General features: G+C 49.7%; 12 protein-coding genes across 12 annotated transcripts; 5 read left to right on the forward strand and 7 right to left on the reverse strand.

The window, feature by feature from the left end:
• Positions 1-54: 54 nt before the first annotated feature.
• On the reverse strand, positions 55-1,835 carry VTN77DRAFT_3229 (uncharacterized protein; the record flags this gene model as incomplete). Its single annotated transcript, XM_069419155.1, has 2 exons — positions 55-1,719; positions 1,770-1,835. 2 exons carry the CDS (start codon positions 1,833-1,835, stop codon positions 55-57), a joined length of 1,731 nt encoding a protein of 576 aa, XP_069278759.1.
• A 2,092-nt stretch (positions 1,836-3,927) lies between these two features.
• On the reverse strand, positions 3,928-4,395 carry VTN77DRAFT_3230 (uncharacterized protein; the record flags this gene model as incomplete). Its single annotated transcript, XM_069419157.1, has 1 exon — positions 3,928-4,395. The coding sequence occupies one exon, from the start codon at positions 4,393-4,395 to the stop codon at positions 3,928-3,930; it is 468 nt and encodes a 155-aa protein (XP_069278760.1).
• Positions 4,396-4,440: 45 nt separating this feature from the next.
• VTN77DRAFT_3231 (uncharacterized protein) lies at positions 4,441-4,914 on the reverse strand (the record flags this gene model as incomplete). The annotated part of the gene is made up of 1 exon (XM_069419158.1): positions 4,441-4,914. One exon carries the CDS (start codon positions 4,912-4,914, stop codon positions 4,441-4,443), a length of 474 nt encoding a protein of 157 aa, XP_069278761.1.
• A 90-nt stretch (positions 4,915-5,004) lies between these two features.
• VTN77DRAFT_3232 (uncharacterized protein) lies at positions 5,005-5,862 on the forward strand (the record flags this gene model as incomplete). Its single annotated transcript, XM_069419159.1, has 2 exons — positions 5,005-5,398; positions 5,483-5,862. The coding sequence occupies 2 exons, from the start codon at positions 5,005-5,007 to the stop codon at positions 5,860-5,862; spliced, it is 774 nt and encodes a 257-aa protein (XP_069278762.1).
• A 460-nt stretch (positions 5,863-6,322) lies between these two features.
• On the forward strand, positions 6,323-7,468 carry VTN77DRAFT_3233 (uncharacterized protein; the record flags this gene model as incomplete). The annotated part of the gene is made up of 3 exons (XM_069419160.1): positions 6,323-6,376; positions 6,441-6,767; positions 6,884-7,468. 3 exons carry the CDS (start codon positions 6,323-6,325, stop codon positions 7,466-7,468), a joined length of 966 nt encoding a protein of 321 aa, XP_069278763.1.
• A 963-nt stretch (positions 7,469-8,431) lies between these two features.
• VTN77DRAFT_3234 (uncharacterized protein) lies at positions 8,432-8,974 on the forward strand (the record flags this gene model as incomplete). Its single annotated transcript, XM_069419161.1, has 1 exon — positions 8,432-8,974. One exon carries the CDS (start codon positions 8,432-8,434, stop codon positions 8,972-8,974), a length of 543 nt encoding a protein of 180 aa, XP_069278764.1.
• Positions 8,975-9,696: 722 nt separating this feature from the next.
• VTN77DRAFT_3235 (uncharacterized protein) lies at positions 9,697-11,020 on the reverse strand (the record flags this gene model as incomplete). The annotated part of the gene is made up of 6 exons (XM_069419162.1): positions 9,697-10,123; positions 10,176-10,419; positions 10,524-10,529; positions 10,607-10,729; positions 10,799-10,890; positions 10,953-11,020. 6 exons carry the CDS (start codon positions 11,018-11,020, stop codon positions 9,697-9,699), a joined length of 960 nt encoding a protein of 319 aa, XP_069278765.1.
• Positions 11,021-12,946: 1,926 nt separating this feature from the next.
• VTN77DRAFT_3236 (uncharacterized protein) lies at positions 12,947-13,742 on the forward strand (the record flags this gene model as incomplete). Its single annotated transcript, XM_069419163.1, has 2 exons — positions 12,947-13,270; positions 13,338-13,742. 2 exons carry the CDS (start codon positions 12,947-12,949, stop codon positions 13,740-13,742), a joined length of 729 nt encoding a protein of 242 aa, XP_069278766.1.
• Positions 13,743-14,203: 461 nt separating this feature from the next.
• Positions 14,204-15,357, forward strand: VTN77DRAFT_3237 (uncharacterized protein; the record flags this gene model as incomplete). Its single annotated transcript, XM_069419164.1, has 2 exons — positions 14,204-14,598; positions 14,670-15,357. The coding sequence occupies 2 exons, from the start codon at positions 14,204-14,206 to the stop codon at positions 15,355-15,357; spliced, it is 1,083 nt and encodes a 360-aa protein (XP_069278767.1).
• Positions 15,358-16,549: 1,192 nt separating this feature from the next.
• Positions 16,550-17,568, reverse strand: VTN77DRAFT_3238 (uncharacterized protein; the record flags this gene model as incomplete). The annotated part of the gene is made up of 4 exons (XM_069419165.1): positions 16,550-16,638; positions 16,724-16,919; positions 16,989-17,283; positions 17,348-17,568. The coding sequence occupies 4 exons, from the start codon at positions 17,566-17,568 to the stop codon at positions 16,550-16,552; spliced, it is 801 nt and encodes a 266-aa protein (XP_069278768.1).
• A 1,079-nt stretch (positions 17,569-18,647) lies between these two features.
• VTN77DRAFT_3239 (uncharacterized protein) lies at positions 18,648-19,796 on the reverse strand (the record flags this gene model as incomplete). The annotated part of the gene is made up of 3 exons (XM_069419166.1): positions 18,648-19,151; positions 19,206-19,635; positions 19,696-19,796. 3 exons carry the CDS (start codon positions 19,794-19,796, stop codon positions 18,648-18,650), a joined length of 1,035 nt encoding a protein of 344 aa, XP_069278769.1.
• Positions 19,797-23,576: 3,780 nt separating this feature from the next.
• On the reverse strand, positions 23,577-25,219 carry VTN77DRAFT_3240 (uncharacterized protein; the record flags this gene model as incomplete). Its single annotated transcript, XM_069419168.1, has 2 exons — positions 23,577-24,919; positions 25,207-25,219. 2 exons carry the CDS (start codon positions 25,217-25,219, stop codon positions 23,577-23,579), a joined length of 1,356 nt encoding a protein of 451 aa, XP_069278770.1.
• Positions 25,220-26,176: the final 957 nt, after the last annotated feature.

The following is a 26,176-nucleotide window of genomic DNA, read 5'->3' on the forward strand; positions in this document are numbered from 1 at the left end:
ATAATAGGATCAGCATTCCGAGAGGAGTGGTCCCCGTGGAGTGATGAATAAAGATTAATAGTCGAGTCCCCTTCCCTTAGCTCCTCCAATACCCTCACTGCCTAGTGCAGAAACGTGTGTCCCATGAAAAGCAAATCCCACTGGTCCGTCGAGTTCGGCGCGGCCCGTCTCGGTCATTGTCTTCGGGTCGAGTGCCAGGAGGTACGATCGACCAGCAGGCCCGTCCAAAACAACAGTAAGAAGAATCCCGTCGTCCTCATCCTCGCTGTCGTCTCCTGTCCCCTCTTCCCTCCGCCGCGGCACAAAGATGGCTTCGCCAGCCGTCTGGCCATGTTCGCTCCACGTGAGAGTGGCCCCCGTCTCCGTGTCATACTTGACGAGACTGTCGAAGAAGGTCGACTTGCCCGTGTTGACCACTCCATATACATAGCGGTGGCGACGAAGAACGTAGGCAGGATTAATGGTGGGCAGCTCCGGACACTTGAGGGGCTCCGAAGTCAGCTCCAACGTCGCCCGTCTGGCAGTGGTCACAGGGGTCGACGGGATCGACGAGAGACGGAACCGCTTTAATACCGGGCGAAGGCAGTGGTCACCGGAGTTGGCATATGCTGCAGCAGCCGGAGACGTCGAGATCAAGTTGGGGAGATAGAGCTTTTTCAAGGTGTCCAGATTGGGGTACGTCGCCAGATCGGCCACGATGTCGACCGACGAGCCGTCAGAGGAAGTCTCCTCAAAGGCGTTGATGGTGTGAAAGCAGTAAAAATGATCACTTTCGTAGGTGGCGACGAGACCTTGTCCTCCCTCTTCCGGCGAACATCGGTCCACAACGTACCAGCGCGCGGGTCGAGATGAATCGTAATCTGCCAAAGCATCGACAATGTTCTGTTTCCAGAGGATACTGGCGCCGCCGGCGGTGAAGAACGAATTCCAAACGCAGAGGACCACATAGTGTTTGGACAAGACGAACGAATGGAGGTAGGCTGCGTCGGCGTGGAAAGTGGCCAGAATTGACGTTTCCCCTGTCGATGCAGACACCCGGAAGATGCGATATGTCGGCTTTGGGCCGAGATCCAGATTGTAGTTAAACACATCGCCGGTAATTGGATCAGACTTGGCATGGGCGGACGAAAGAATACCCTTGAGGTCTGGGTGAAGGGTCGTCTGAGACGCGAGACCGACGGGCTCCAACGTTTCCGGATCCAACATCTGGAAGGCATTGACATCTGTCTTGTTGCACAGCGTTTGAATTCCCGAGGCATGTCCATGGTGCTGCTTTTCCCCTGTGCTGGAGAGTCCTGGAAAGTTGACTGACAAAGTGACTGACATACTCCTCTCGTCTGGCTTGGAACCTGGCTGATAAGGCTGGAAGATGGACATCACCTTTTTGAAGTATGACGTGCATGGGTCGTATTTCCTCCCAAAGGTTATCTTTCCCACATCCCCTGTCTTTCGGATCCTCTCAATCAGCCCATCGCAGGTACTGCGCGAGTTGTACAGGACCCGAACTGAATCATGCTCGCTATCGGGGGGCAGAATCTGGAAACGATGGACAACGGCCAGCCCGTCAAACCAATGGTGTACTTTGAAGGTCTTGCCAGAGTCCGTCTCGATTTCACTGGCACTGGTCCCTGTGCGGTAGAGGACACCGGCAGCCCAAGCAGGGATGTTCCCTTTGACTTTGAGCTTCACCGGCGAGTGTTCTTGGTAGGGGGAGTTGAACTACCATCATTAACAGTCTGAGGCGTTTCAACAGCATAAACATCACTCACTCCTTGGAAATTGGGCCAGTCATTAAATGACTTGGGAAGCTCTTTGGAAGGCATTTCGACCGACATATGTCTTGCCCTGACCTGGAGCAGGTTATCAGCGACTGTTGAGATCGGTAGTGGAGTATGTTGAAGAAAAATCGTCAGAAGATTGTGCCTGTGGCAATCTGATAGCTATCTCTCGTTCCAAGAAGAGCACATATTTCTTATATGCTTGAATCCGGAAACTTCAATAGCATCATCAGTGACAACAGGTGGTCCAGTGATACGGCCGTAAAGCGGAGGACATCGGGTCATCGGCGAATAGGGTGAATCCGAGCCTGAATGACAACATGAACGGCAAGATGAGTTTCTTTCAGACGGGTAATCTTTGCGCCGCAAGACCAAAGTGAAGTCAGAGTCCAGAATGAAACTTGGGGCAGATCATCGGCTATCTCGAGCTGTGGATGGATGGATGGCCATGCACCGCATAACGGGAAGCACCGTCGACACTCTCGGCTCTTTCAACGTCCTCTTAGATCGGCCGTTAAACGAGTCAGTCACCCTCCAAGACGAACCACAGCCCAGGATGGATGGTACAGGCATCAGCTTACCAGTTTTATGACAGTACAACATTACTAAATTTAGCATTTGTGGAGGATTGTTTAGTGCTTACCCGGCGAGAAGTCCGCCACTCTTTATTCGCTTTATGTTACTAATGGTTGCTCTCAAATGAAAACTACGCCCGTAAAAAGATCCCGCTATGATGTCAGGGGCTACCTACACCATGGCTCATTCTTCGAATACAACATGAAGGCTGTTGGTGGGCTACACCTAGTTCAGATTCACCAAGAAGTTGGTGTCATGGCACCTCCTTCTGGCTGAATCCGCAACAAAGGCGAGTTTTGCTGTTTAATCTGCTACCAGTGCGCTTACAGCTGTTGGAATCTTAATGCATATTATACACTCTGTTATTATTCTGCACATCAGGTCTAGACAATACGGATCCTCTAATACTCTCAATTTAGACTCTGAGCGTCTAGTCAGACTTTTTGCAATTTCACTCCACATAAAGAATTCTTGCATTGACACGATGATCCCCACAGTCATATTTCCTCTCATTCTATGTGTTTCCTCTTATCGTACCCTCGGTTCAGCAGATTCCCTTGATTTTCCCCTTGCCGATCTCATCAACACCTTCACTAAATGGTCATAGATGGTCACTATGAGTCAACAACTTCCTGTTAGCCAATTGTCATAAATATCTTCATTTCTTGCCTCGAACACGACTTACTTGGACGATAAGCATGATGTGACTGTACCATGCAATGACGAGGCGTGGAAGATCCCCTTCAGTGAGCTCCTTTCAGTGGGTTAGGGAAAGTGATGAACGGAATGGTAGTCTTCCTCGCCACGCGGTTAGGCCATCTCGAGGGTGGAAATTTCTGGGCGTCACGACTCCGGATGACCGCCTGCGTCTTATGCGGATGCATGCCATGCTGAAGGCACCATGAACAGTCGACAATCATCTCCGCACATTGAGACAGCATCTGATACTCAACCGGAGTGAGGTCCCCTTGAGACTTGGCTTGCTTCAGGTGGTGGTCGATGATGAACATGGACTCGCCAAGGTCGCCGGCAAGCATTTCGACATTCCCGTGCTGGAACGCGAGCTCAGTGAAGAAGGCCTGGCATTTAAGGAGGATGTCGATTGCCAGGCTGAAGGCCTTCTCAGAGGTGTGGCTTCTCAGCGAGGCCTTAGGCCTAGCCATGGTAAAGTCTTGATTGAATGTCAGATACAAATCTTGGATGGTTGATTAGACGATTGGAGGAGAATAAAGATGGGATGCAAGCAGATGCTAACAGATTTCCTTGCAAGGCAGGCAAGTAAGCGGTCAGGAGTATTCAAGCTGGCAGAAACAGAACAGCCATCTTTTATATGTTGTTTGAGCACGCGACCCGAGTGAAGGACGCGTCCGGAGTCTAGCAACATGTTGGGTGACTTGGCCGGCAGTCTTCTTCCTTTCATTCACGTCTTGCTGTCAAGTCCTACAAGTCTCGACCTTTTGCAGGACCAAAATATCCTGATGCAGCCTACAAAGCAAAGAGAAATCAAAAGGTAAATTCAGTCTAGTTTTCATTTCTCATCCAGGGAATACCTACCTACATCCACGTCGACAAGCTACTCATCTTGCACATCTACTCTAATCCTGAGAATCATCATCCCGAGATCCAACTCGTAGAGGTCGTCGCGGATAATATTGAGAACATTCAGCTCGGAATTTTCCCCGACCCGATCTTCTCCTCCTCTCACTCTATCAGCGACGAGCGTGAGGGCGGCAATTAAACGTATTTCGGGCCAGCACTGTTCGATCAATTGTCTGAAGAACACACAAGTGCCCTCCCCAAACGCATCCCTCATCCATGGACGATCGAGGATTTTCACGGTCATAATACCGATATGTTGTTCAGGACCAGGCACGACCAGGTCGCGGGTGTATGGATGGTTGAAGACCAGGTCGTAGGCGTCGTCGAGGATGCGCCAGACCTCTTCGAGGATCTGAGACTCCGTCTCGAAGGGGCAGAGGACCCTTCCGCAGAAGGTTGCAAGCCGTCGGTTGCGTAAACGGTCTGAGAGAATAGCCTGCATTTTGTGTTGTTTGTGGTGGTTTATTGAGATGAAGGACTCTCCTATCTAGATGGTTCTTATATATACGTGTATATAAATATATATATAAATTGACTGAAAGAGCCTGACGCTGGTTGAGCTCTGGCATTTTGATCTGTGAAATCCGTCCGGTATGGATGAAAACTGGCTGGTTCTTTCTATATCAAACAGGGACAAGCGATATATGCAGGGAGATTCCATCATAGTTGCCACGCTTTTTTTTTTTTCAGAATCTCTCAGAGAATAACAATGCTCTTTGAAGCTGAAAGAAAAGAAAAAAATTTTTACAGGGCACGCACCGTACAAAGGATAGATGTCTGAAGAACATCTTGCATTTGCGCAATTGGTCGCCATGATAAAGAAACTCTGGCGGCTCCTCCCGAACATAAACACCATCTCTCCACAGATTGTTCCATGATCAATACTTGCCTGCTCCAACCAAAAAGTGAAAGTTAGCAGATAATAGAATTCTTCTAAATCACCTCTAATATAAAGAGACATATACCATGCTGACTACGCCCTGAAAGGAAACGAGGACAGGACTAGACAATTCGAGCAGCTGTCAAATTGCGGTGTTTTCAACTTGCAGCGATGTTCGAGGTGTACGACGAAGACTGGTTTGGCACCCGGACCTCGCGTCCACTCACGAAAGAGGTGGGAAACATCCGCATTCGACCAGCAACGTTAGAGGACCTCCCCCGTGTTGCAGACCTCCTCGCTCAGGCGATGCTCTATGACGAAGTCTCTGCGTTCCTGTATCCAAAGCGTCTGCAGTACTACGCCCACTATCGAGACAGCTTGTTGCGGCGGTTGAGACAACAGAACGTGACTCCTGGTTGGGTCCTCTGCGTGGCGGTTCAGCGCGAGATTTTCCGCCCAGCAGACAACAGGGAAGGACTGATTGTGGGATATTGCGCTTGGGAGAGGATAGGCCGAGACAGGCACGCCAGGAAATGGCAACAATCCAAGGGAGGGTTTTGGAACGGCAAGTTTACCTACTTATTGACTGCCTGCTGGTTTCCTTCTCTCACAACTATCCTGCGTCATGACTAACCTCTCATATCCCCAGGCCTCGAAAGAACCTTATTGAGCATGACAGAGCACTACTACAGCATCCTCGGCCTAGACAAAAGCCTAGACAGACAACGACTCGCAGACTACAATTCCGGTTCCATGGCATGCTTCCCCTTTGAGCAATATCCGGATCTGTGGTATCTCGAAAACGTCGCCGTCCACCCTGCCTACCAGCGCCGTGGCATCGGTCGGCTGTTGGTCCGGTGGGGCATGGAACATGCTGATGTCGAATGTGTGCCGGTGGGCCTGGAAGCAAACGTCACCAGGACGAAGCTGTGGGAAAAGCTCGGATTCATGACTATCAACGAGATCGAGGCTAAGAGAAATGTGCGGCTGCGTGCCATGCTATGGGATGCTATTTACCTTATTGACTAAGATACTATTGGTGATAGCGAAATTCTGGTCTCAGGAATTGGATATCAGACAGGAGTGAGCTGGATTTGGTCATGTACTCATGGATATACTTTGTCATGGGATTAGAGAGAATGTTGTGGCGGTTTCTTTACGATTGGCGAGCCATAAACTTGGTGCAGTCTCTGCAAGTCTCCCGATTTTCTCCGAGATTCTGATAACGTAAATGAAGATTAAGAAGCTGCGGAGAAGAGGTGCAGAAGTTATCTAGAACCTTGAACAGAGGCAGTTCTACAAAGTAATTAATCGATATGCATTCGAGCTGTTGATTGGCGGATGCCGCGAATAAGCTCGGCTATCCTTCCGCTTTAGCGTCCCCCGCGTCGGGATCGCGTGTGCGAACCTCGATGACATCGCGTTCCGCAATCTCTGCCAGAACAGCAATTGAAGGGTAGAGGATGCATCTGAGAGGAATTGTTGCAAGATGAATGACGCGACTACTGCTCTGCTCACTGAGCACTTCAGTTATACGCCTTTGGTGAGTTCTCACCTCAACAACACGAGAAAATCAATAAATACTAACGGAGGTGACGGAGTGACAGTCCCTGATAGACGACATCATCAACTCCATCAACAACCTCATCTACCAGGCCATCTCCAGTCTTGAAGCAGGGCTGCTGTCGACGCCTCCCGAGCGCCTGGGTTTCAAACAGTCCAACAACGGATCGACCATTCCGGATACCGATGGAGACGGCAACGTCGAATATCCGGAGGCGAAGCTGGAGATCGAGAATGGACTGCACCAGCTGGAAACGTTATTCGAGGCCAATGTTGACAAGGCGTTCGATAAATTCGAAATTTACGTTCTGAGAAATATCCTCACCGTGCCGGAAGACCTGTTGAATTATGTGAGACTGGGACACTACGAGGTGGGTTATTATCAACCCGTTCAGTTCAGTTCTGCTGTGGATCAAGCCAGACAAGGGATCCCGGATTGTCCGCTTTCCCAATACATGACTTTCAACTAACATGGGTGTGTATGCAGGGTCTATCTTTCTCCAACCAAGAATCAGATACACCCACGCCCGAGTCAATCAATCTACAGCGGAAGAAGCTGCAAGAAACCCGGAAACTGCAACGCGCTCTTAAACAGGAATGCGCACGGAATGATGCTATCATCGCCCAGCTGCGCGCTATCCTGTCAGATGCTCAATCGGCAACCTTGAAACAATCCGCAGGGGACAGCCAGGCACCTGTGTCTGTCAGACGAGAAACTCCAGATCTATCCTTTTTGACATCCGATCCGGCTGCAAAGCAGCTCAATGTGGGCAACAATGCGGGCCCGTTGACGACGAACACGACCTTCATCCTATCTCAGCTGCCAGCCTTGCGCGCCATGTTGGCACAGCTGCGCCCCAAGCTGAGCACGCTGCCAAAATCTGCCGACGAGATGGACTTGGATTCCAAGAAGGACGAGAGACGAGAGTATATTGAGAGCAGGATCCGCTTGCACCTCGAGCGTGCTGGGGAACCAGCCATGAGCGATGGGGGCGGCGTGGTCGCAGGCAGGAAAATCAAGCGCTCTGAAGCACAGGCGCTCGAGAACGTCGCTAGTATACTAAACAAGTAGTCAAGCGACGTGTTGTTTATTTTTCTGGTCGGGATCCTTGGGTTGGCTATGGCGTTCAGGATGCGACACAATGGATATATGGATGTAAAGGATACATAAATCGATGATTACCACGTCATTATCTTTCAGGCGACTTGTGTACAGTGTCTATCTATCGTACAGCAGTGAGTTGCAGGCGTGCTCAACTTTCTCCGTGGTCTTTGCATTGTTCTGCGGCGCATGTGACAGCTGCACTAGACTGGGTTAGGGCAAAGAGAGCTGGAGACCTCCAACAAAGAACGACTCATAATTCCCTCGATTATGACTCTATCAAGACACGACAAGTTTAATCAATCCCGTGTACGAATCGGAAAGTCATTGAGGATCTTTTCCGTCCGCTGAAGCGCAGACTGAACAAAAACAAGGACGGGAGATCATCCACCTCTACTGCCCCTTGTCGCCAAATCCATGTCCAACATGTACAGCAACATGTACAACACGTACATGATGTACCACCAGACAAGCCATGTGGGTTCTTGCGTCTACCCCGCGAAATCCGTTATCAGATCTACCGACAGCTCCTGACACGACCTGATCATTCGGAGATCTGGATTCGGTACAGTTTGCATCAGAAGGTGTGGTGGGATGCTTGTTGCTGCCATGGTCGAAGAATAATACGGATTAGTACTGATCGCCCAGATTCTCCGCCCCTCTACACCGCGATCCTGTCGACATGCGAGGTGATCCACGAAGGCGTCGGAGATTCTATACGGCAGCAACAAAGTCTGGGTCGATGGGCCCCCGGCAAAAACCCTGGAGTTCCTCTCTCGGCTCCAGCCATCGGCTCTGAACAGCATCCGCTATCTCAAGCTGTGGCTTGACCCCTATCTGGACTGCGATGACCGCACCCGTGGGCTCCCCGACTTATCAAGCCTGCGCCTAGCGTTTCATCGCCGACGGGTGAAACATGAGGCTGATGGTGCCATGGCACCAAGTGTTCGCAATTATCACAGACAACATGCACAATCTCAGGACCTTCTGCATGAACACGAATATAGGATGTATTGGCACATGGCAAACATTGCGGTGGTCAGTCAGTACTGGTACCATTTTTATCGCCTGGGATGGATGGAGAAGCTGCGCGACATGCCCCAGGTAACGACGCTTCTCGTTGAGGCCCGGTGCTGGTCGTTCAACGCCGTGACAACGGGAGAACTTCAATCGCTCGATTTGTTGCGGAAAGATCTTTGGCGCGCATCCGATTTCTTGGAACAATCGGCGCGATGGGCATCGTACTTTGTTGCCGGCCGAAGGACATCTTGGGGCACAGGGCCCAAGACGCGGCTCTGCCTGTCGTTGAAGCGGACTGACGATGTGCGGCCAGGACAGTTGTCACCAGAAGCACCCATACTCGATCCTCTCCCTCCATTTGAGCAGAAATATACCTGGAAAGACTGCGCTTTTCGAACCATACACCCCTATATGTTAACACAACCGCCGAGATCCCCAGATACCAATAGGGTATGACGGGAGGTCTCGCTCCTGGTACAGCTCGGTCGGCAGACAATCATCTCTCCACAGGGGAATGGGGTTGCGAGCGGTTGATCGGATCCTGTCATCTCACGGAAGAAAGTCCTGTTCGGGGATTCACCTGCAGATATGCATCGAAACCGGGAGCCTCAGAGGGCAGCGACCTCTGGTTGTTGACCATGCGCCTACTGTATTCATACGCGGCGATAAGAACGCATGGGTGGATGGCGGCTGTGATGCTTGCATCTGGGCAAGGAGCATCTTGGTGGTCAGATATAAAGACTCCAGGTCGGGAGTCGGGTTAATGTCTGCGCCCGATGGTAGGTAGATGATCAAGCACATAGTCATACTGAGCAGGAGAACTTAAAAAAAAATTTTTTTTACCATAGGTAGAGCTGAGAAATTGTCAAGATGATGATGCCGGAAGCGGCAGGCGCGAGAGATGTGACAGGGATCCAGCAATCAAGGCAGGCGCAGCAGCTGTGCTAGATATATCTAAGCCAGAATTCTCCGGAAAACCCGCTTTTTATGGTCGAAATCCAATGTATGTATGTACATACTTTCACTGGCCTGACCGCTGAAATTCATACCCCCTCGTCCAAGCTGGAGGGCGCGTAAAATCCAATATTTTGTATTCAAAGGCATAGCTAAAACAATACGAACGAATCAAGAACGCCTAGATCATCCCTCTCTCCAGTCGTCTCTAGCAGCAAATCGATTTATAGGGGCGCATGCGTGAACAGATAGCTAACGCTTTCCCCGTTATGCGTCCTTCGGATCGCCTCTGCAATAGTCGCACTGACATCGATGACCCGTAGCTTGGGACACCGCTCCAACTTATCGCCTAGCGGTACCGTGTTCGTCACGACGATCCTGGACAGACAGCTGTTGTTGAGTGTTTCGATAGCGTCGCCCGACAAGATGCCGTGGGTGACAATCGCTATAACCTCCGTAGCGCCGTTGTCCTTGACCGTCTTGGCGGCCTTGGCCAGCGTTCCGCATGTATCGGCCATATCGTCTACGAGAATCGCTATCTTGTCCACGACGTCGCCGACGAGCACCATACGCCCGACCTCATTAGGCCGGGGTCGCTCTTTGTGAATCAGTGCAAAACTACGGTCGAGACGGTCGGCGATGGAGGTGGCTCTGCCGTCGCGTTAGCCGTTTACTTCGAACACAGAACTGGCACAAGACCTACCTCTTCGCTCCGCCCGCATCTGGACTAACAATCACGCACTTCTCCACCGGCAGGTTCTCCCGGATCCATCTGACCACGTTGGGCTCCGCATACAGGTTGTCGACGGGTATATTGAAAAATCCTTGAATCTGTGACGCATGAAGGTCCATCGTGATGACGTGGTTGCAGCCGGCCGTCTGGATCATGTTGGCTATCAGCTTGGCACTGATCGGAGCCCGCGACCGATCCTTTTTATCCTGGCGAGCTTTTTCATCTCAGCATATATCTCTTGAAGAAAGGGAGCGAGTAGAACGGGAGCTTTCGGGAGTGTAGGCTTGTCGCAACTTCATCTGCCCTGAAAGTACTGACCGTATGCTGCTCAGAAGTCAGTATTCGCTTGTCTTACTCCTAAACACGCTTGAATCCGGATTTCTTGTGCAGGAAGTACGTACGAAAGTTGGGGATCACAGCGGTGATGCGCCGCGCCGAAGCTGTCCGGCACGCATGAATCATTATTAACAACTCCATCAGGCCGTCGTTGATGTCGCCGGGGGCGGTCGATTGGAGGATGAAGACTGCATAGAGGAACGGTCAGCTGGGCGTGTCTTCGAGTGTCTTCGAGGAGAAGTTGGAGGTTAACTTGCCATCCTCGTCTCTGACGGACTCGCCCACGGTGACGCTTGTCTCCGAATTCGAGTAGTTTAGACTCAAGGTCTTTGCGATCTCAATCCCGAGCCTGGTGGCCTGGCATTAGCTCCAGTTCACTTGAATCTCTCTTCCAAATCGCTTCGCACGCACCGATCCGCCACGAGGCGGGCCAGCATCGGATGGCTGTTGCCCGTGAGCAGTTTGATCTCGTTCGCCATGTCCCCCATGAGGTCGGCTGTTGGGGCGTGATGACTAGAAAAAGTTCTTTAACGGTATCTCGGTGCCCGAGGGGTTTTGCACGCAAAAAGCGTCTAGCGCCGGGTGCGTCGCGATCTGCCAATGGAGGGGCTCGCACGGATAAGGCGAAAATAGCTGCAGCCTGCAGGTCTTAGTCCGACTGGGAGAGGTTGGATGTGCAGAAGAAGAAGCTGCGGGCAGGCGATTCGCAGCTTTCAGTACATGCAATGGAAGAGGGTGAATCGTGCTTTCGCAGAAAAAAAGACGAGTTTCTGGCGTGTGGAGAAGACGGATGGAGAAATTTTAATTGTTGGCTTGAAATACAATTACAGTGAATTTCAGGCCATTTTGTTGACTTTCCGTCACGTGGTAATTTTTTAAAGTGATTAGTCATCCATTTTCAACCAATAATAGCACAATAAAATAAACATTTTCTCCACTTTTAGTGCCAAAGCACTAAAAGTTTCCGAAAATGAAATATTTTTAAGTCAAATTACCAAGTGCATCCTACTGGAGAAAGAGCTAGGAATTTCCCGGGACCAAAGTACGAAGTACTCCTCAGCGCTCGCTTTACGCGTAGTCACGTGAAGAATTAAAGCTGCCATGCTCCCGTCTGTGGATGGAAACGGAATCTGGTGCGCAGCATTTTCGCCCACAACTACTCCGTTATATACTCGTCCGGGGCCGGAGTACGGAGGACTCCGTGGGTAAGTAATAGAGGGGTTCTGCAACCCCACTCGGAGTCCCAGCAGCAACTTCTCTGAAACCCCAATTAGGAAATACTATATCAGGTTAGTGTGATATTCAGGGATATCCTAAATTAGGAGCTCCGGGGGATCACCAAACAGTCAAACCCCCCGCCTGCCAGCCTGGTACAATATCAGGTTACAACCAACCAATCACCGTCTCACCTCTAACCGCCGTCCTTGCTACAAGCCAGGTACGGAGTACTCTGTACAGCCCTACAATCCTACAACGTCAGTGGACACTCTGTAGACGCCAAAGGCTCGAACTAACGTTGCTCGGCGCTTCTTTCTCAGCGAATCGCTGTCCACGCAACTGACTTTTGTCCTGACTGCCGATTTTAGTGGGTTTAGATCGTCCTATCAGTGGATCAATTTAGTACAACTTCCCTGCAGACTGTTGCCGCCCGCTACTGACTGGCATGGCTTGCATGGCTTTTCTTCAGAGATCGCGAAGAGTGGATGGACCGGGGTGCTTGATCATCGCTGCTTATTTTTCGTAAAAAAAAACGGATCTCAGAGTAAGGTTCTATTCAGGTTTTTCGCGCTCGTTGCTACAGCCTCCAGCCATGGAACTCGCATACGACGAATAAGAGAGGGTCGTTTACCGCACCGTCTCGACGGGAGGGAACATTCAGGAGAACTTTCCTTCTACCCATTCTTCAAGGGTTGCTTCAATCTGCCTCGCATGAATTCTGCAATCGGGTGCGGCGGCATCTGATTCGATGCCACAAAAGTTTGCCTTCCTCCCGTTTATACAATGCGTATGAATGATCGGGATGAGGGCGTTTAACTGCCTGGACTAACTCCCTCAGAGGTATGGTAATGGAGGGAACACAGTCATATAGGGTGGGAGGTATGGATTATATTGTTCGGGTTTCCCATCCATCGCATTGATTTTGTTCTTCTGTTTAATTACCTGCATATAACGCTCTCCTTCATTTCTGTCCGGTTCTTGTTTGAAGAAAAGGTTGCTCTGGATAGCATCCATTTTGTTTCCACCTTTTTATTCTTTGTGATCATCAAGTCTCTCCTTTCTATAATCGATTCAAGTATCTACCCATTCCTGTACAAATACAATCGCGGGGTTCTCATTTTACGCAATTTTTTTGCCGGTAGCAGTTTGCAAATCTGACTGGTACCCCCACCTCTTGATCAACCAGAATGGGTTCCCGATCTTCTTTCTCAAGCTTGTCTCATCCATCCTACGCCTCGGACGAGCAGGAAGCTGTCTACCTGGCCCGGGCTCGTGCTCTTGACTGGATCCGCTTCAGTATCGCAGTGATCATCCTTGGTGCTGCTGCCGCGGTGGTCGGCTGTGAGGGCTATCCTCTCAACTACTACAAGCACACCGTTTCATTCGAGAAGTTGTGGCTTCCCCTGTGGCCGTTGAACTTGGACGTGCGCCAGACCAATGCGCTCCTGGCTTGCGGTGTGGTGATCATGTTTCAGGCGCTGATTTATATTGTTGCCGCAATCGTACCCTCGGTATGTCATGTCATCATCGGTCTACCCCTGAGAGTAGATAAAGAAGTCGAAGCGCTGACAAAACCAGCCTCATCCGCGAACGCGACTGCTCAACTTCATTGCCTCCGCCATCGCGGTCGCCGGCTTCGTCACCGCCATTGTTGGCGTCGTCTTCTCCATCTACCTCCCGTCGGCTACCTACCCGAATGGATTTACCAGTAACGAAACAATCCACTCCTGGACTTGCAAGTGGCAGTCATTGCAGGGGGTCAACGCTACCACTGCAGACGGCCAGCCTCTGACCGCACCGGCGGACTTCTCGCGCAATTGCGTTGAGTCTCGCGCAGGGTTTATCCTGCTGGGTCTGCTCATCGGCCTTGAGGTCATCATGGGAGCTGCGGCGGCAGCTGGGTGGTGGCTCGAGCAGAGCGTTACCAAGCAGCGCAAAGCTGGAGCCATCGAGTTGGGTCAAGTAGATGTCAAGAAACCATGAAATTGGTTGAGCTAGGACTTGACATTGCGATCAGCTAAGCTGTCTGTCGAGTTGTCGAGCGAAGGAGCACTGATATGGATGTAGTTTCGTGAGAGAAGAATAGCGAAGTGGACATTAGTCTATAGTATCTGAATGGAGGAGGAAGATAAGCGTGTATTTGCTTAAGCTTCAAGCGTATAATTGTATACAAGAACGGAACCTTAGAAGTGCATCCATGGTACGTAAATGGAAGGTATGGTACGCCAATGCGAGTGGTACGGGTGACCCCGCTTCACCGCCTTTGGCAGAATTATTAAGTTAATCAACGCCGCCTTGCAATCCGCAATTTCAGATCTCCCGTCTTGTGATACATCCATACCCCTGCGCGAGCAGCAGGTCTTGCTGATCTGTCTGCTTTGTCCTCTTAAAATTTTTGAAAGTTTTTCTACCCTGTTTGTCTGGCTGATTACTGGTCTCGAGCCATGGCGACCGACAAACCAGACGGCGATCTCGTCCTGGATCTCGACAACTACGATTCTGAAGAAGACGAAGATTTCCAGCTGGATGAAGATGAGGCCGCCGAGGACGATTCGGGTCTCTCCTCGTCCGAAGACGAGGACGAGGAAGCCGCCGCTCAAGAGCAGCCACCCGCCAAGAAGCGAAAGCTAGACAGCAGCTCAGCAAAGAAAGACGCAGAGGAAGATGCCATGGTACTAGACTCGGGCGACGAAGCCACGATACAAAAAGCGAAGCAGAGGAAGAAGGCCCGGAAAGGAGGAAAGGGAGGTGATAGCGATGAAGATGACATCGACTTTGATGATGAGGAGGAGGGTGGCGAAGGGGGCTTTGTGAAGACGAGAGCGATGCGAATGAAAATGTGCGTTTGTTTCCCTTTATATCGTACCTTGTAAATCGGCATGTTTTGTCCTAACACTGCATTCTCTACAGGAAAGAGGAACGCAAGCCGCTGGCAAAGATCGAAGGTGCCACGATCGATATCGACGCCCTGTGGGAGAAAATGAACACTCCTGGTACAGATTGCGGACTACTCCCGACCACAACCAACAAAGAGAACGAAGAGAAAGAGCAGGAAGATACTGCAAATGGAGAAGCTCAGCCCACACAGCAGAAGCAGGAGCCTAAGCTGCCCTCGGAGGAGATGATCAAAATCAAGCGGACATACAAGTTTGCCGGAGAGGTGATAACCGAGGAGAAACTCGTACCCAAGGACTCTGCAGAAGCGAAGCTCTTCCTCTCGGAATCGAAAGACAAGCCCGTCGATGAGGCCGACGTCGACGATGCAGCATCTAAAAAATCCGATCTGAAGCTGCGGAGACCACTGCGCAAAATCTCTCGTTTCGACCCCAACCCGACGGGCGCGATCAAGAAGAGCTGGGAGAAGCAGCCGGCTGCTGTCGAGGCTGACAGTAATAAGCAAGCCAAGGGCCCCAAGCTCAACACGGTCGAGAAATCCCGACTCGATTGGGCGGAGTATGTGGATCAGGCGGGCATCAAGGACGAGCTGAATGTCCACAGCAAGGCGAAGGAGGGTTACCTGGGGCGAATGGACTTTTTGAACCGTGTGGACGCGAAGAGGGAGGAGGAGAGGAGAAGAATGCGGTTAAAGGGGTTGTAACTGAAGCGGCCAAAGCTTTTCTCAGACTCATTTTGCAGCATCCGAGGATCCCAACCGAATGGTGGTTGATGAGCTATCATCTGTGCTCCACGTGGAACTAATTGCCGGCTCTGTGGAGTTAGGCAGTTATCTCAGAGTATACATCATTCCTCGGAGAGTCGACCAACCCATCGAAACTTCATGACCAGGCAAAAGACAACGTCACTGCAGGACGTTCTGCGCCGGACCTGAACCGTCGACGACTCTTCACCTAACTCTGTTCTACAAGACCCGATAAGAAAGAAAGAACCTTTCCACCAAGCCATCCATCCATCTGGTCTGCTCGCCATGTGTCTGTCCTTGATGTAATCCAACAAGACAGGCTCATGCACATGTCTCGAGACACCCCCAGCTGGTCAGGGGTCATGGATACCAATTACTTTTTCTCATTCATCCACGAATGAATCCCGTCGCGCGCGATGCAGAATTTCTTTCTTTCTTGCTTCATCACAGAACATCACATCAGGCTTCGTTTCTCCTCCGCGGGGACTAACAACTACCGACTAGCCGTGCCGCCACGCATGATTGTGTGGTGCTTTTTTTTTCTGGTCGTTTCCCTCCTCCTCTCCGCTCTCATCTCGAGTGGAGGCACTCGACTCGAGCTGAAAGAAGAAGAAGGAAGTCTTCACCTGCTGCCGCACTCCCCCTGCGTTGCATCCAGGGGGGCGAAGAGATTGCTAGTACTATGATATACGAGTGCTCTACTCGGAAGAGGCCAATAGACGGGCTCGCTCTAATATTACAATAGAGAGAGGGTCATCATTGACAATACAATAAAGAAAGATTATGTACGATATGATATCTACGTAATCTACCTATCCAAGCAGTCTGGAGGACAGCTCTGGAATTCTTAATCTCACCGTAGGAGGTAATTGTAATTGTAATGTACGTATGTACTGTACAAAGGTACAGCATCAAAGTCATTGTCATTGTCATTGTCATTGCAACTATGTACAGAGTATGTACTGCAGTGCAAATTGCGCAGCAGTTTAGTTTTTTTGCACACGGAGCACACAGCACCTGGAGAGGGAACTTTTTTTTCGAGAATAGACATATGCCAGCATGCCAGACTGCTTCGTGAACGCATGGATATCTTCAAAATTCAGTGGACTGACTTTCTATCTGAAAGCCCAATTGTTCCCTGAAGTTTTGTTCAAGGTCGGTGGCGTCGTCCTGAGGAGGACGACCCACTAGTCTTGGGCAAGTACTGAATGCCGCTCGAGGGGCAGTTGGAGGAGTCGGCTGCAGTTGCATATGTCAGCGGGAAAATCATCCAGCCTCTTTCCAATGTCTGTGGTATATCTGCGACGGGCTGAGGTGAACTTACGAGAGTCAACAGGGATGTAAGTCCCCGTGATAGCGTTGCCCTGGAGGTTGAAATAGTAGTAGATCTGCGACAGCTGGCCGTCGCTGCAGGACAGCTGGGGGATCTTGCCGTTGTGAATCTTGGCGACGGCGTTCTGGAGGTCGCTCAGCTTGTACGTCTTGTCTGAGGAGGGGAGGATGCTGGCGTTGGCCAGGGCCTGTGTATAAACCGGGTCAGTTCGCTTCACAGACAAGGCAAATTTTTCTTTCAGATTGCATGATAATACCTGATACGTATCCAACCCCTGGAAGAGAGTCACCACCTGCTGGAAAAAGTCGGCCGCTTCCTCTCCGGCGGTGTAGTTGGTGTAGCAGCTCGGGTCGATGGTGTTGATGCAGGTGCCGTGGGTCGCCCATTCGTGCTCCCAGAAGTCCTCCGGTGACTCGTCGTCGCTCTGCCAGTACAGCTGCATGTAGTCCAGCAGGCTCGTCTTGCCTGCGGCCTGCAGGATCTGCGTGATGTTCTTGTACGCGCGGGAGGGGTCGCAGTTTTCTTGGTAACTGCCGTCGCAGTTGTCTGGCCTGAGGAAATATACCAAGTCAGGCAGACTTCTTGGTTGACAGAGATAATAACGCTGGCACTCACCAAAGACCATGGATAGTCCACGAGTTGGTAGGACCCGTCACAGGGTTAGTGTCCCAGAACTGGGTCTGCAGCAGAAGCCCGCCGGGAGCTTCGTAGCAGCAGCTGCCTGATTGGGATGAGCTGCAGCTGGTAGGCGAATTCGCCGGGCAGGATTGCAGGCCGGCGTGCGCGAGTTGCGCTGCACTGAGTGCAAGGAGGCCAAGCGCTGGAGCAGAAAACATGACGACGACGATGACGATGATGAAGTCAACTTGGACAGTTTAATTCGGATGGCAGGCTACAGAGAATTGATTCCTCGAGAGGAATTCTCCCCAATTTGTACTCCGTACTTGTCCCTCTCGCCTGACAGCTGTCTGTGCCCCGCTGCGACAGTGAACATCCACCAGAAGACTGTATCTGCTGTCACATGGCGCAGCGAGAATGCTGATTTGACAGTGCCTGGCTGCCTGTTTATCGGCTGGATGCAGGTCTGGTCAGGAACGCTAATGATATTAACGGACGAGATCTTGAAATGCAATGCAATGGAACTCCGTTGTCCGCTGTCCAGGGTCTGATGCCTGCCGATCGCTCCGCATTAAGGACAACGCAAAAGCTTACATTATTGGCCGCCAATCCTATCAGCCAGCCATATTAAACCTCCCGAAGGATTTAGGGCATTTAGGGCATTAATTTAGGGCCTCGGAGAAAAATAATCAGATTTAGAGCTGCGACGATCCCAAGGTAACCGCTTGCCTTTAACTATGATTATAGGCGATGCAACGTTCTGGCCCACGCGCTGCCAACCTAAGTTAAAGTTATAATAGTCCGTCGAATCAGACATCAAATGCCTGCGAATCGAATCACATGCAAACCCCGCTGCGACCAAGTCAATCAAGGCGATTGATTTTTTGTTTCGTGACGTTGCATTCATTTCGGGATTGCAGCGTGCGTGTGCTTTGGACTGGACACCAGACAGATTTCAGTAACTTCAGTGCTATATACGGATATGATCGCAAGATACGGTAAAGAGCAATAGCAAATAAGGAGTAGATACCTCCGAATTTGATGGATGTCCGATGAAGTAATACGATACCGGATCCCATACTGTATGTATTTCTTCATACGACCCGCACATTATGACCTGAGCGCATTTGCCGCGGTCGATCTAATCTAATCTATCTGTGCAAAATGCCGTTTCAACGATGATCCAGTATAGTTCCAGGTTCCAGCCTTAAACAAAACAAAAAAGAAAACAAAACCAACAAATCTAAGATCCTGCCAGAATACTGTATGAGTTAGGTAGAACGCAGAGTGAAACATACTAATCCCCAGCCACAGCCACACTCCGAGGTCGCCCCGTTCTCACACAGGAGATTGCAACAGAAGCAAAAACAAAGATGAGAGACGCCAGACCAAAAGGCAATCCGGACCACGACAGTCCCAATCGCAGACCGAATCCATAGACGCTGGCAAAGATCGGCCCGGCAACCACCATGCCCACCGAGTTCATGACTAACACAGTGGAATACAGGGTCGCGATGTGGTCCGAGAGCACGAGGGATGTGGCCACGCTGAGGAGGGACATGCCAAAAGGTATGCCCAGAGACATCAACACAACCCCCAGGATAAGCACTGGAGGGGTCTGCGCGACGAAGATCACAAAGTACCCGGCAATGGCGAATGCGGCGCTGGCTTGGGCGATGTAGAGGTCTTTCCTCGCCGCGTCGAGGTGGAGATACCGGATCAGTAAAGAGGATATCACCGGGACCAACAGCAGGACGGTCGCTACGCTGACAGACCCGCGCAATGAGATGAGAAATCTCGCCTGTCATGACGTTAGTCGCGTCAGACGAGCCCCAAACGGAGACATCGAACTTACGCGGGCAATGCTCCACTGATACTTTGCGGAGGCATACTGCAGAAGGAGATTGGTAGACTGCTTGCTCAGATTGGCGACAAACAGGACCAGCAACGTGAGGACGACGTTGACGTTGCGCCACATGAAATGAGTCGATTGGAGGAATGCCTGAACCCCGCTGCAGACCGTAGCGAAGAGTGAACCTTTTGACGGCGGCTCTAGCTCTTCCAGTAGATCGTGAGCTTCTGCGGCCAAGGTTTTCTGGGTCTTTTCCCTGGCTTCTTCGATGGTCTCCGGTACGAGAAAGAGGAACGGGGAAAATATCAGTATTATGGAAAGGCCAGCCAGGTAGGGAAGCCACGGATCGGTGGACATCATCATGGCGCTGATGGGAGTTGCTACGATCTCGGCCACGATTACCGTCGCAGAGAGACGGAATAGCGCAGTTGCCCTAGTTCTCAGTCAGTACAGAGTAGTCCGGACGGTAGCGATAGATGGAGTCTGAAGTCACCTTTCTTCTTCAGAAAAGAGGTCTGCCACGATCACCAGAACCATCGATGTGGAGACCAGGTCACCACCCCCGATCACTCGCCAGAGACCAGACAACCACATAAGTTGACAATTACTAAAGAGGATATGCTTATATAATGGATATTGTCTCTGGATAAGCATAGAGTGCCTCCTCAGCCAGCTATTATTTATAAAATGGTAACTCTCTTTCTTACTAAATGCAATCCTTAATGCCGTCTCAGCAAGAATTGGGTATCCAGCTTTGTCAATTGCCGTCAAGAGCTCAAATCACACTATTCATAAAGATACAACTACTGGCATGCCCAATGCAAAGATCCAAAGGTTATTTATAAGTGGTTTGACCTTATATGGAGCACTATTCAATAATATGGTATTATGGATAAGGATATTTACAATTTTGATGAGACAGGCTTTGCAATGTGCTTAATTACTACTACAAAGGTGGTTACTGGAGCAGAGGCCTCTTATTGTCTACCTCTTATATAGCCCAGGAATTAAGAATGGGTGACAGTCATTGAATCAATCAATACAGCAGGATGGGCTCTCCTGCTATATATTATATTCAAAGGAAAGACCCCTTTAGAGTCCTGGTATGAGAATAATGCCTTACTACATAATTAATAGATTGAGACAAGCCCTAATAGATGGACTACAGATGAGATTGGGCTCTCCTAGTTTCAGAATCTCTTTATCCCCTATACAAATTCTCATACAAAGGGACAATATTGGATGTTAGTTCTTGACAGGCATAGCAGCCATCTGACTCCTTAATTTGATTGCACTTATGCCAAGAACAATATTATACTGATTTGTATGCTGCCACATTCATTGCATCTTCTATAACCTCTTGATGTTAGCTGTTTTGCAGTTCTCAAGCACATATATGGCTGCTTTGTAGAGAATTATATATGGCAAGGGATTAAGGGATTAATCATATTGATAAGCTAGATTTCCTTACCACATATCCAGGGGTCTGTTCTGAAGCACTCAAAGAAGATAATATCAAAAATGGCTTTGCAGCAACTGGTCTTGTACTATTTGATCTAGATTGCATTCTTCTACAGCTTAATATATAGCTTAAGACCCCCCCCCCCCCCCCCCCTGGAAGCTGTGCCAGGGGTATCCAGACTAATTGGGTGCCAGAAACACCTCATAATCTTATTGAGTTAGGGCATTAGGCGACTGCAATCAAGGCCTTACTAAAATAGCATACTCATATCCTGCTAAGCCCCACAGAAGCTGCTTTGAACTAGCTTATCAAGGGCTGCAAACTGGCCATAAATAATGCTATAATCCTTACAAAGGAGAATCATAATTTATGGGCTTCAAATAAGAAGTAGAAGCAAAAGTATAAGAGGTTGATTAATTAGCTACCTCATACTGGTGGTCTGTCAGTTCAGGAAGCTCAGGATCTTATATAAAGTTGAATTCCAGATCAAAATCAGGCAGCAGAGGGTATGGCCACAGGGGCTGCGGTGGCCGCAAATACGCCTCATATGCGCGTACTGCCAAGATGCAGCAATTGAAGGACTATAGGGCATATAATAATGCAATGCCCGAATCGCCATAATTCTTAATTCATGTAAATAATTGCAGTTTTGGGTAATAAATATGCGTTGATTTCTATATAGGATTCGCGGATTTGGAGGGGGTGGCCGGGTCGGCTGGGAATTACGTTATACTCCGGACGCAGTAGATATGCTCGAATACGGTTAATTTAATTCATCTCAGAGATCGTGTGATTGTGATGGAGTCATAACGACCCCGCTCCAACTAACTACCTAGGTAAACCCGGGTCAGATTGGGGGCCGAAGTACTCGGTCATATAAGCATATCTCATTAGGATGAGGAACTAGGCTTCTTTTTCTATAATTATCGCAACTCGCCTTTTTTTTTAAAAAAGAAAAAAAAAAGGAAAGCCATTATCTATCATGACACTTGCAACACCACCACTAACACCTCTCTGCTTTGCAGAAGCCAGGTTTGCGTGTGTTGCTACCACTGAAGAGACAGGATGATCTGTATACAAGGTTACATTTTTTGTCTTGATACGCAATCCAGACTGGGTCAACCTGGAATTCGTGGAGCATGTACACTGCCTTGAACTTTAAAATCTGCCAGAGAGAATATTCTTATTTTGCATCAAAGAGTCGGTGTCCCCTTTTGTGACGACATAAAACCAGACGTCGCGATGTCTGATAGCAGCTGATAGATGCTCATCGTTTGAGCGCACTTGAACTTTCTCAACTGTATGTATTTCTGTCAGAGTATCCAAATTTATTGTACGTATTGCTGCAGTGCAGGATCAGCTCGCTTCTTCTGAATTTTGGGTGTAACTGCAATGCAGTGCTGAGTGTCTCCTGATGGAGATGCACAAGAAAGAAGGGCAAAAAGAAGGGGAAAACAAAGAGGAGAAAGAAAGAGAAGAAATAAGAATTGGCAGAGGGGAAAAAATAACCAGCCTCCTGTGGAGACATTCAGCCATATCATATCTATGTCATGCACTCACTATATAGCAATTAGGCAAAGATAGGAGGGGGAAAACAAGGAAGATGAGCGATTAATAGTCTTTTCTCCCAGTCTCAGACTGTTGAGCTTGAAATTGAGATATTTTGGAGCGAAACTCATCGGCACGCAAAGATGATACCTCGCTCACAAAGAAGAAGGTGTCATCATCGGCTGAGAGATGGATCGAGGGTCAAAATCGAGAAATTGACGCAAGCAGCAGCAACAGCAGGAGGAGGAGTGAGACCAGATAAGAACATTGCGTGTATGGATTCCAAGTTATATATGGCATAGTGTATTCTTTTTTTGTGAAAGGAAGGAAAGCATTTAGTTTCGACTCGTCTGGTGATCAATAAAAAAATCCTTGGATATGAACCGTGAATTATGCAGCTGTAAAAGCAAGCGAAAATCCTTTTTTTCACGGTCAGCAATACCAATTGACTTCCAGTTCGTTTAGGTCGAGGCTGAAGATAGTAGTCCATCGTTATCGTCGTTCATCATCATAAACATCATGAGTTATTGGGAATATCCATGATTACAAAGGTTGTGGGAGGAAGATTTAGAAGTGAAGAAGTAAAAAGAAAAAAGTTGTGTTGGGTGGTTCCTTCGTAGGGATATGTTTATGTAATGGTGCGCCCACCAAGATGATTGGTGGCTGGAGTGACGTCGACGATGATTGGCCAACGGCGTTGAAGGTCTATGGATCCAATAATTCCTACGTAAGGGACGACAGATAATTAATTGACTATTAATTAATCAATTATTGCAAGTGAGGAGACGTTACTATTCAGAAGAGTTTACAAGAAACAAATGGATTAAGACAGGAGTCTCAGATATTGATGGCGATGTGCATGTATTTGTCCGCGATCGATGGCAACCAGCTTTGCCTGGCCCATCTACTACCGACGATGTAGTTAATTGTAGATCTGATTAACTGAGACACATGTATGCAGAACAAACGGACAGACAACGTTGGTGGTAGTACATGACAAAGGAAATTGGAAAAGAAAGTGGATAAAAGATAACAATACAAAAACACCGATTACCTACCCACCAGTATCCATTGCTGGTGTCCAAAAAAAATGCGCAGGAAAAAAAATAAAAAAAAAGTGACAGATTCAAAAAAAAAATAAAAGGAAATTAGGGGAAAAAAACCTGCTGAAACAGTACATTATTCCACAAACAAACATATTTTGTCTCAGCATTTTCTTGGAGTTGTACAATTACGCCGTGAAGCGCCAGCCAGGGTCTGCCTTGCCCTGCGTGTCTGTACCGTCTAAAAGAGATGAAAAAGAAGAACAAGAAATGGAAATCCCCCTGAGTGGTATCAATTCATGCAGTCTGGTGTCCTCCTGCTTATTCGGAGTAAGCCTCCCCATCCGCCTCCTGGTTCTCGGTGGGAATGGGATCATCCAATTTTGACCCGTAGATGGGCCGACCATCCGGGGTCAGCTGTCCACGGAAATCCGGATCATAGTCCGGACTGGTCTCATCCAGCGTCGCCACGTATCGGTTGCGACCACCCCTCTTGCTATGGGTTTTGGTGTAGTGTGCATTGAGGTTGTCGCTCCGGGAAAATGCTCGGTGGCAACCAGGGACCCAGCAGACATGGGGCTTTTCTTTCGAGTGGCTCTTCATATGTCGCTTCAGGTGCTCTTGTCTCTTGAATCGTCCTTTGCAGCCCGGCTCCTTGCATCGGAACTGGACCTGCTTAATGATCGAGGGAAGGTTCTCGAGTTTGAGGCTCTGCTTGGAGGTCTGCTTCTTGGCCGTCTTCTTTGAAGCTTGGCGCTGGGGTCGGTTCTGTAGGCTCTCCTGCACACCTGGAGAGAGCATAAAGTCGTCGTCGTTTTGGTCGCTTGGGCCCCCGGACAGTCGAGTCATCGGGGTCTCCGTTCCAGGTGTCCCCAAGGGACTCGACCGAATTGGAGTAGCTGGCGTGTGGGTTCTCAGTGTGCTGGCCGATCCGGGGAATCCTGAGAACGAGGATGGTGGTGTCATAGGCGCGTCTGGGAACGCCTGGGACGGGGCGATGGTCTGAGGGGAGATGACTTCAGACGACATCCAGTGAGACATATTGGTCATCGACATGGAGGTGGGCATGCGCTCCGGCTGTTGGAAGATGGGACGAGATAAGCATGGGTTGGAGACTGATTCAGGAAGATAAGCATTCTGGCCGTTGCGGTAAACCATTTGAGGGTAATGTGCCATGGGAGGTTGACAAGCGAAGCCATTCCCCTGATCATAACTCTTGGGCATATCCGTGGGAATCCAGAACTGCTCCATGTTGTCTGAGTAGCCGGGGACGTAGTCAAACATAGGCAATCTATCCTGGCCTTCCATGTTCCCATAATGCATCGCCATTCCATCTCCTCCGGTAGTGATGTCTGCCATTCTGAAGCTGCTTTTCAGCGGCGAAGTCCTCGTTGCCTCCATACCATGGCCAGAGAAGCCAGGCCCTTCAGGCCAGCCTGGCGAGGCGAGAGACCCTTGACTATATATGGTGGTGGGAGTTGGAGTCGGTGATTCCATGGGTGAGAAGCTCGAGGCCATCGACGGACACCCACTAGAGCGCAAGGAGGGACAGTCGACATCGATGGTGAGTCTGTCGGACATGTTGTACTCAGATTTCAAGTCCTCCGTGTCTTCGGTGTCGTAGTCACTTTGTTGGAGGGCTGGATCAATGATGATCTCACTTGCTATACACACACAGGTCGAGGATTAGAATCGTCTTTCCCAGAAACCTGCCTAGGGGAAAACGAAAGGGGAGAGAATTTGAAAGAATGGAAAGGCAATCGCAGGAACCTTGCTCTTGCTGAAGGAGTGAACGAGGGTAGGAGAGGAGATGTCCTGTCGATAGATGGGATAAAGAATGTTGTGGGTGGTGGGAAGGAGCAGGAGCTCAGGAACGAGGGCGGCGGCGAGGTCAAATATCAAATTCCTCTCAATGGAGTTGAGGTCAAACGGAGGGGACGATCCCACTTACCGTCATACGCCATTGCTTCGTGGGATGTGGAAAGATAAAAAAAAAAAGAACGAACGCGACGCGTGCCTGGGATGCAAAAGCAAGGCCTGGAATGTGGACTATGGGTTCCTTGGTAACCACCACCACGGTCCAACCACCCTACCCTAAATGAGGATGATCGGATTTCCCCCTCAAAAAGGGCTGGTTTTCTCACGAGGGTATCGTCCGGGCAATAGTCCGAATCCTCGTGTGAAGTCAAAGAACCGCCCTTAAACGCGCGCTCCGAATTGGGACGTGAGTCAGTTGGGATATTGAAGACAAGAGTCAGCAAGGGGATGGATAGAACAGGTTGCCCAGAGACTCGAAGGAGAGAATTGTCTTACTACCCCGTCCGAAGGAGGGGGTGGATTTGGTTTATAGGTTTCCTCTCTTCTCTTTAGCCTTCCTTGTAGCTTCACCTTGCAGTTGCAAACACTCCAGTTTCGCCGAGAAGGTTTCCCAGGTGTTTGCTCCTGCTATCCCTCACTTTTTGTCCTTTTTTGGTGAATGAGCTGGAGGGTATTGACCCAGGTGGATCGTGATTGATGCCGGCAATCGCTAGACCGTTGGAGACTCCATCGATAGCACTGCAGGTGTCCCAGTTTGGATCGAACTATCCGCTAAAGCAGATTTGGTGAAGAAGTGCTTATCCTTCCAGGAATGGAGGATGGAATGCTTGGGAGAAAACGATAATGATGCGGCTCACCGACCTCCCAAAGGCCCGGGACCTCGAGTCATTGCCAGGTTCTTGCGAGCATGTCGAAACTTTAACTGCTCCTTGGTTACATTCGCGTTTGGTAGTCTTACTCTGGAGAATACGATCGGCTCCCTACAGTAGGAGGTGTCCCGGATCGACAGCTGGGACCTGCGTACGGACCACCAGAGCAGGGATCAAGTCGATCGACGCCATCACGGCGTCTTGCGTGTGGAGAAGGATCTGTAGGGCTCCTAC

Source organism: Rasamsonia byssochlamydoides, assembly GCF_041956645.1.
Source record: "Rasamsonia byssochlamydoides strain NRRL 3658 unplaced genomic scaffold VTN77scaffold_22, whole genome shotgun sequence".
In the NCBI taxonomy this organism is placed as follows: Eukaryota; Fungi; Ascomycota; class Eurotiomycetes; order Eurotiales; family Trichocomaceae; genus Rasamsonia; species Rasamsonia byssochlamydoides.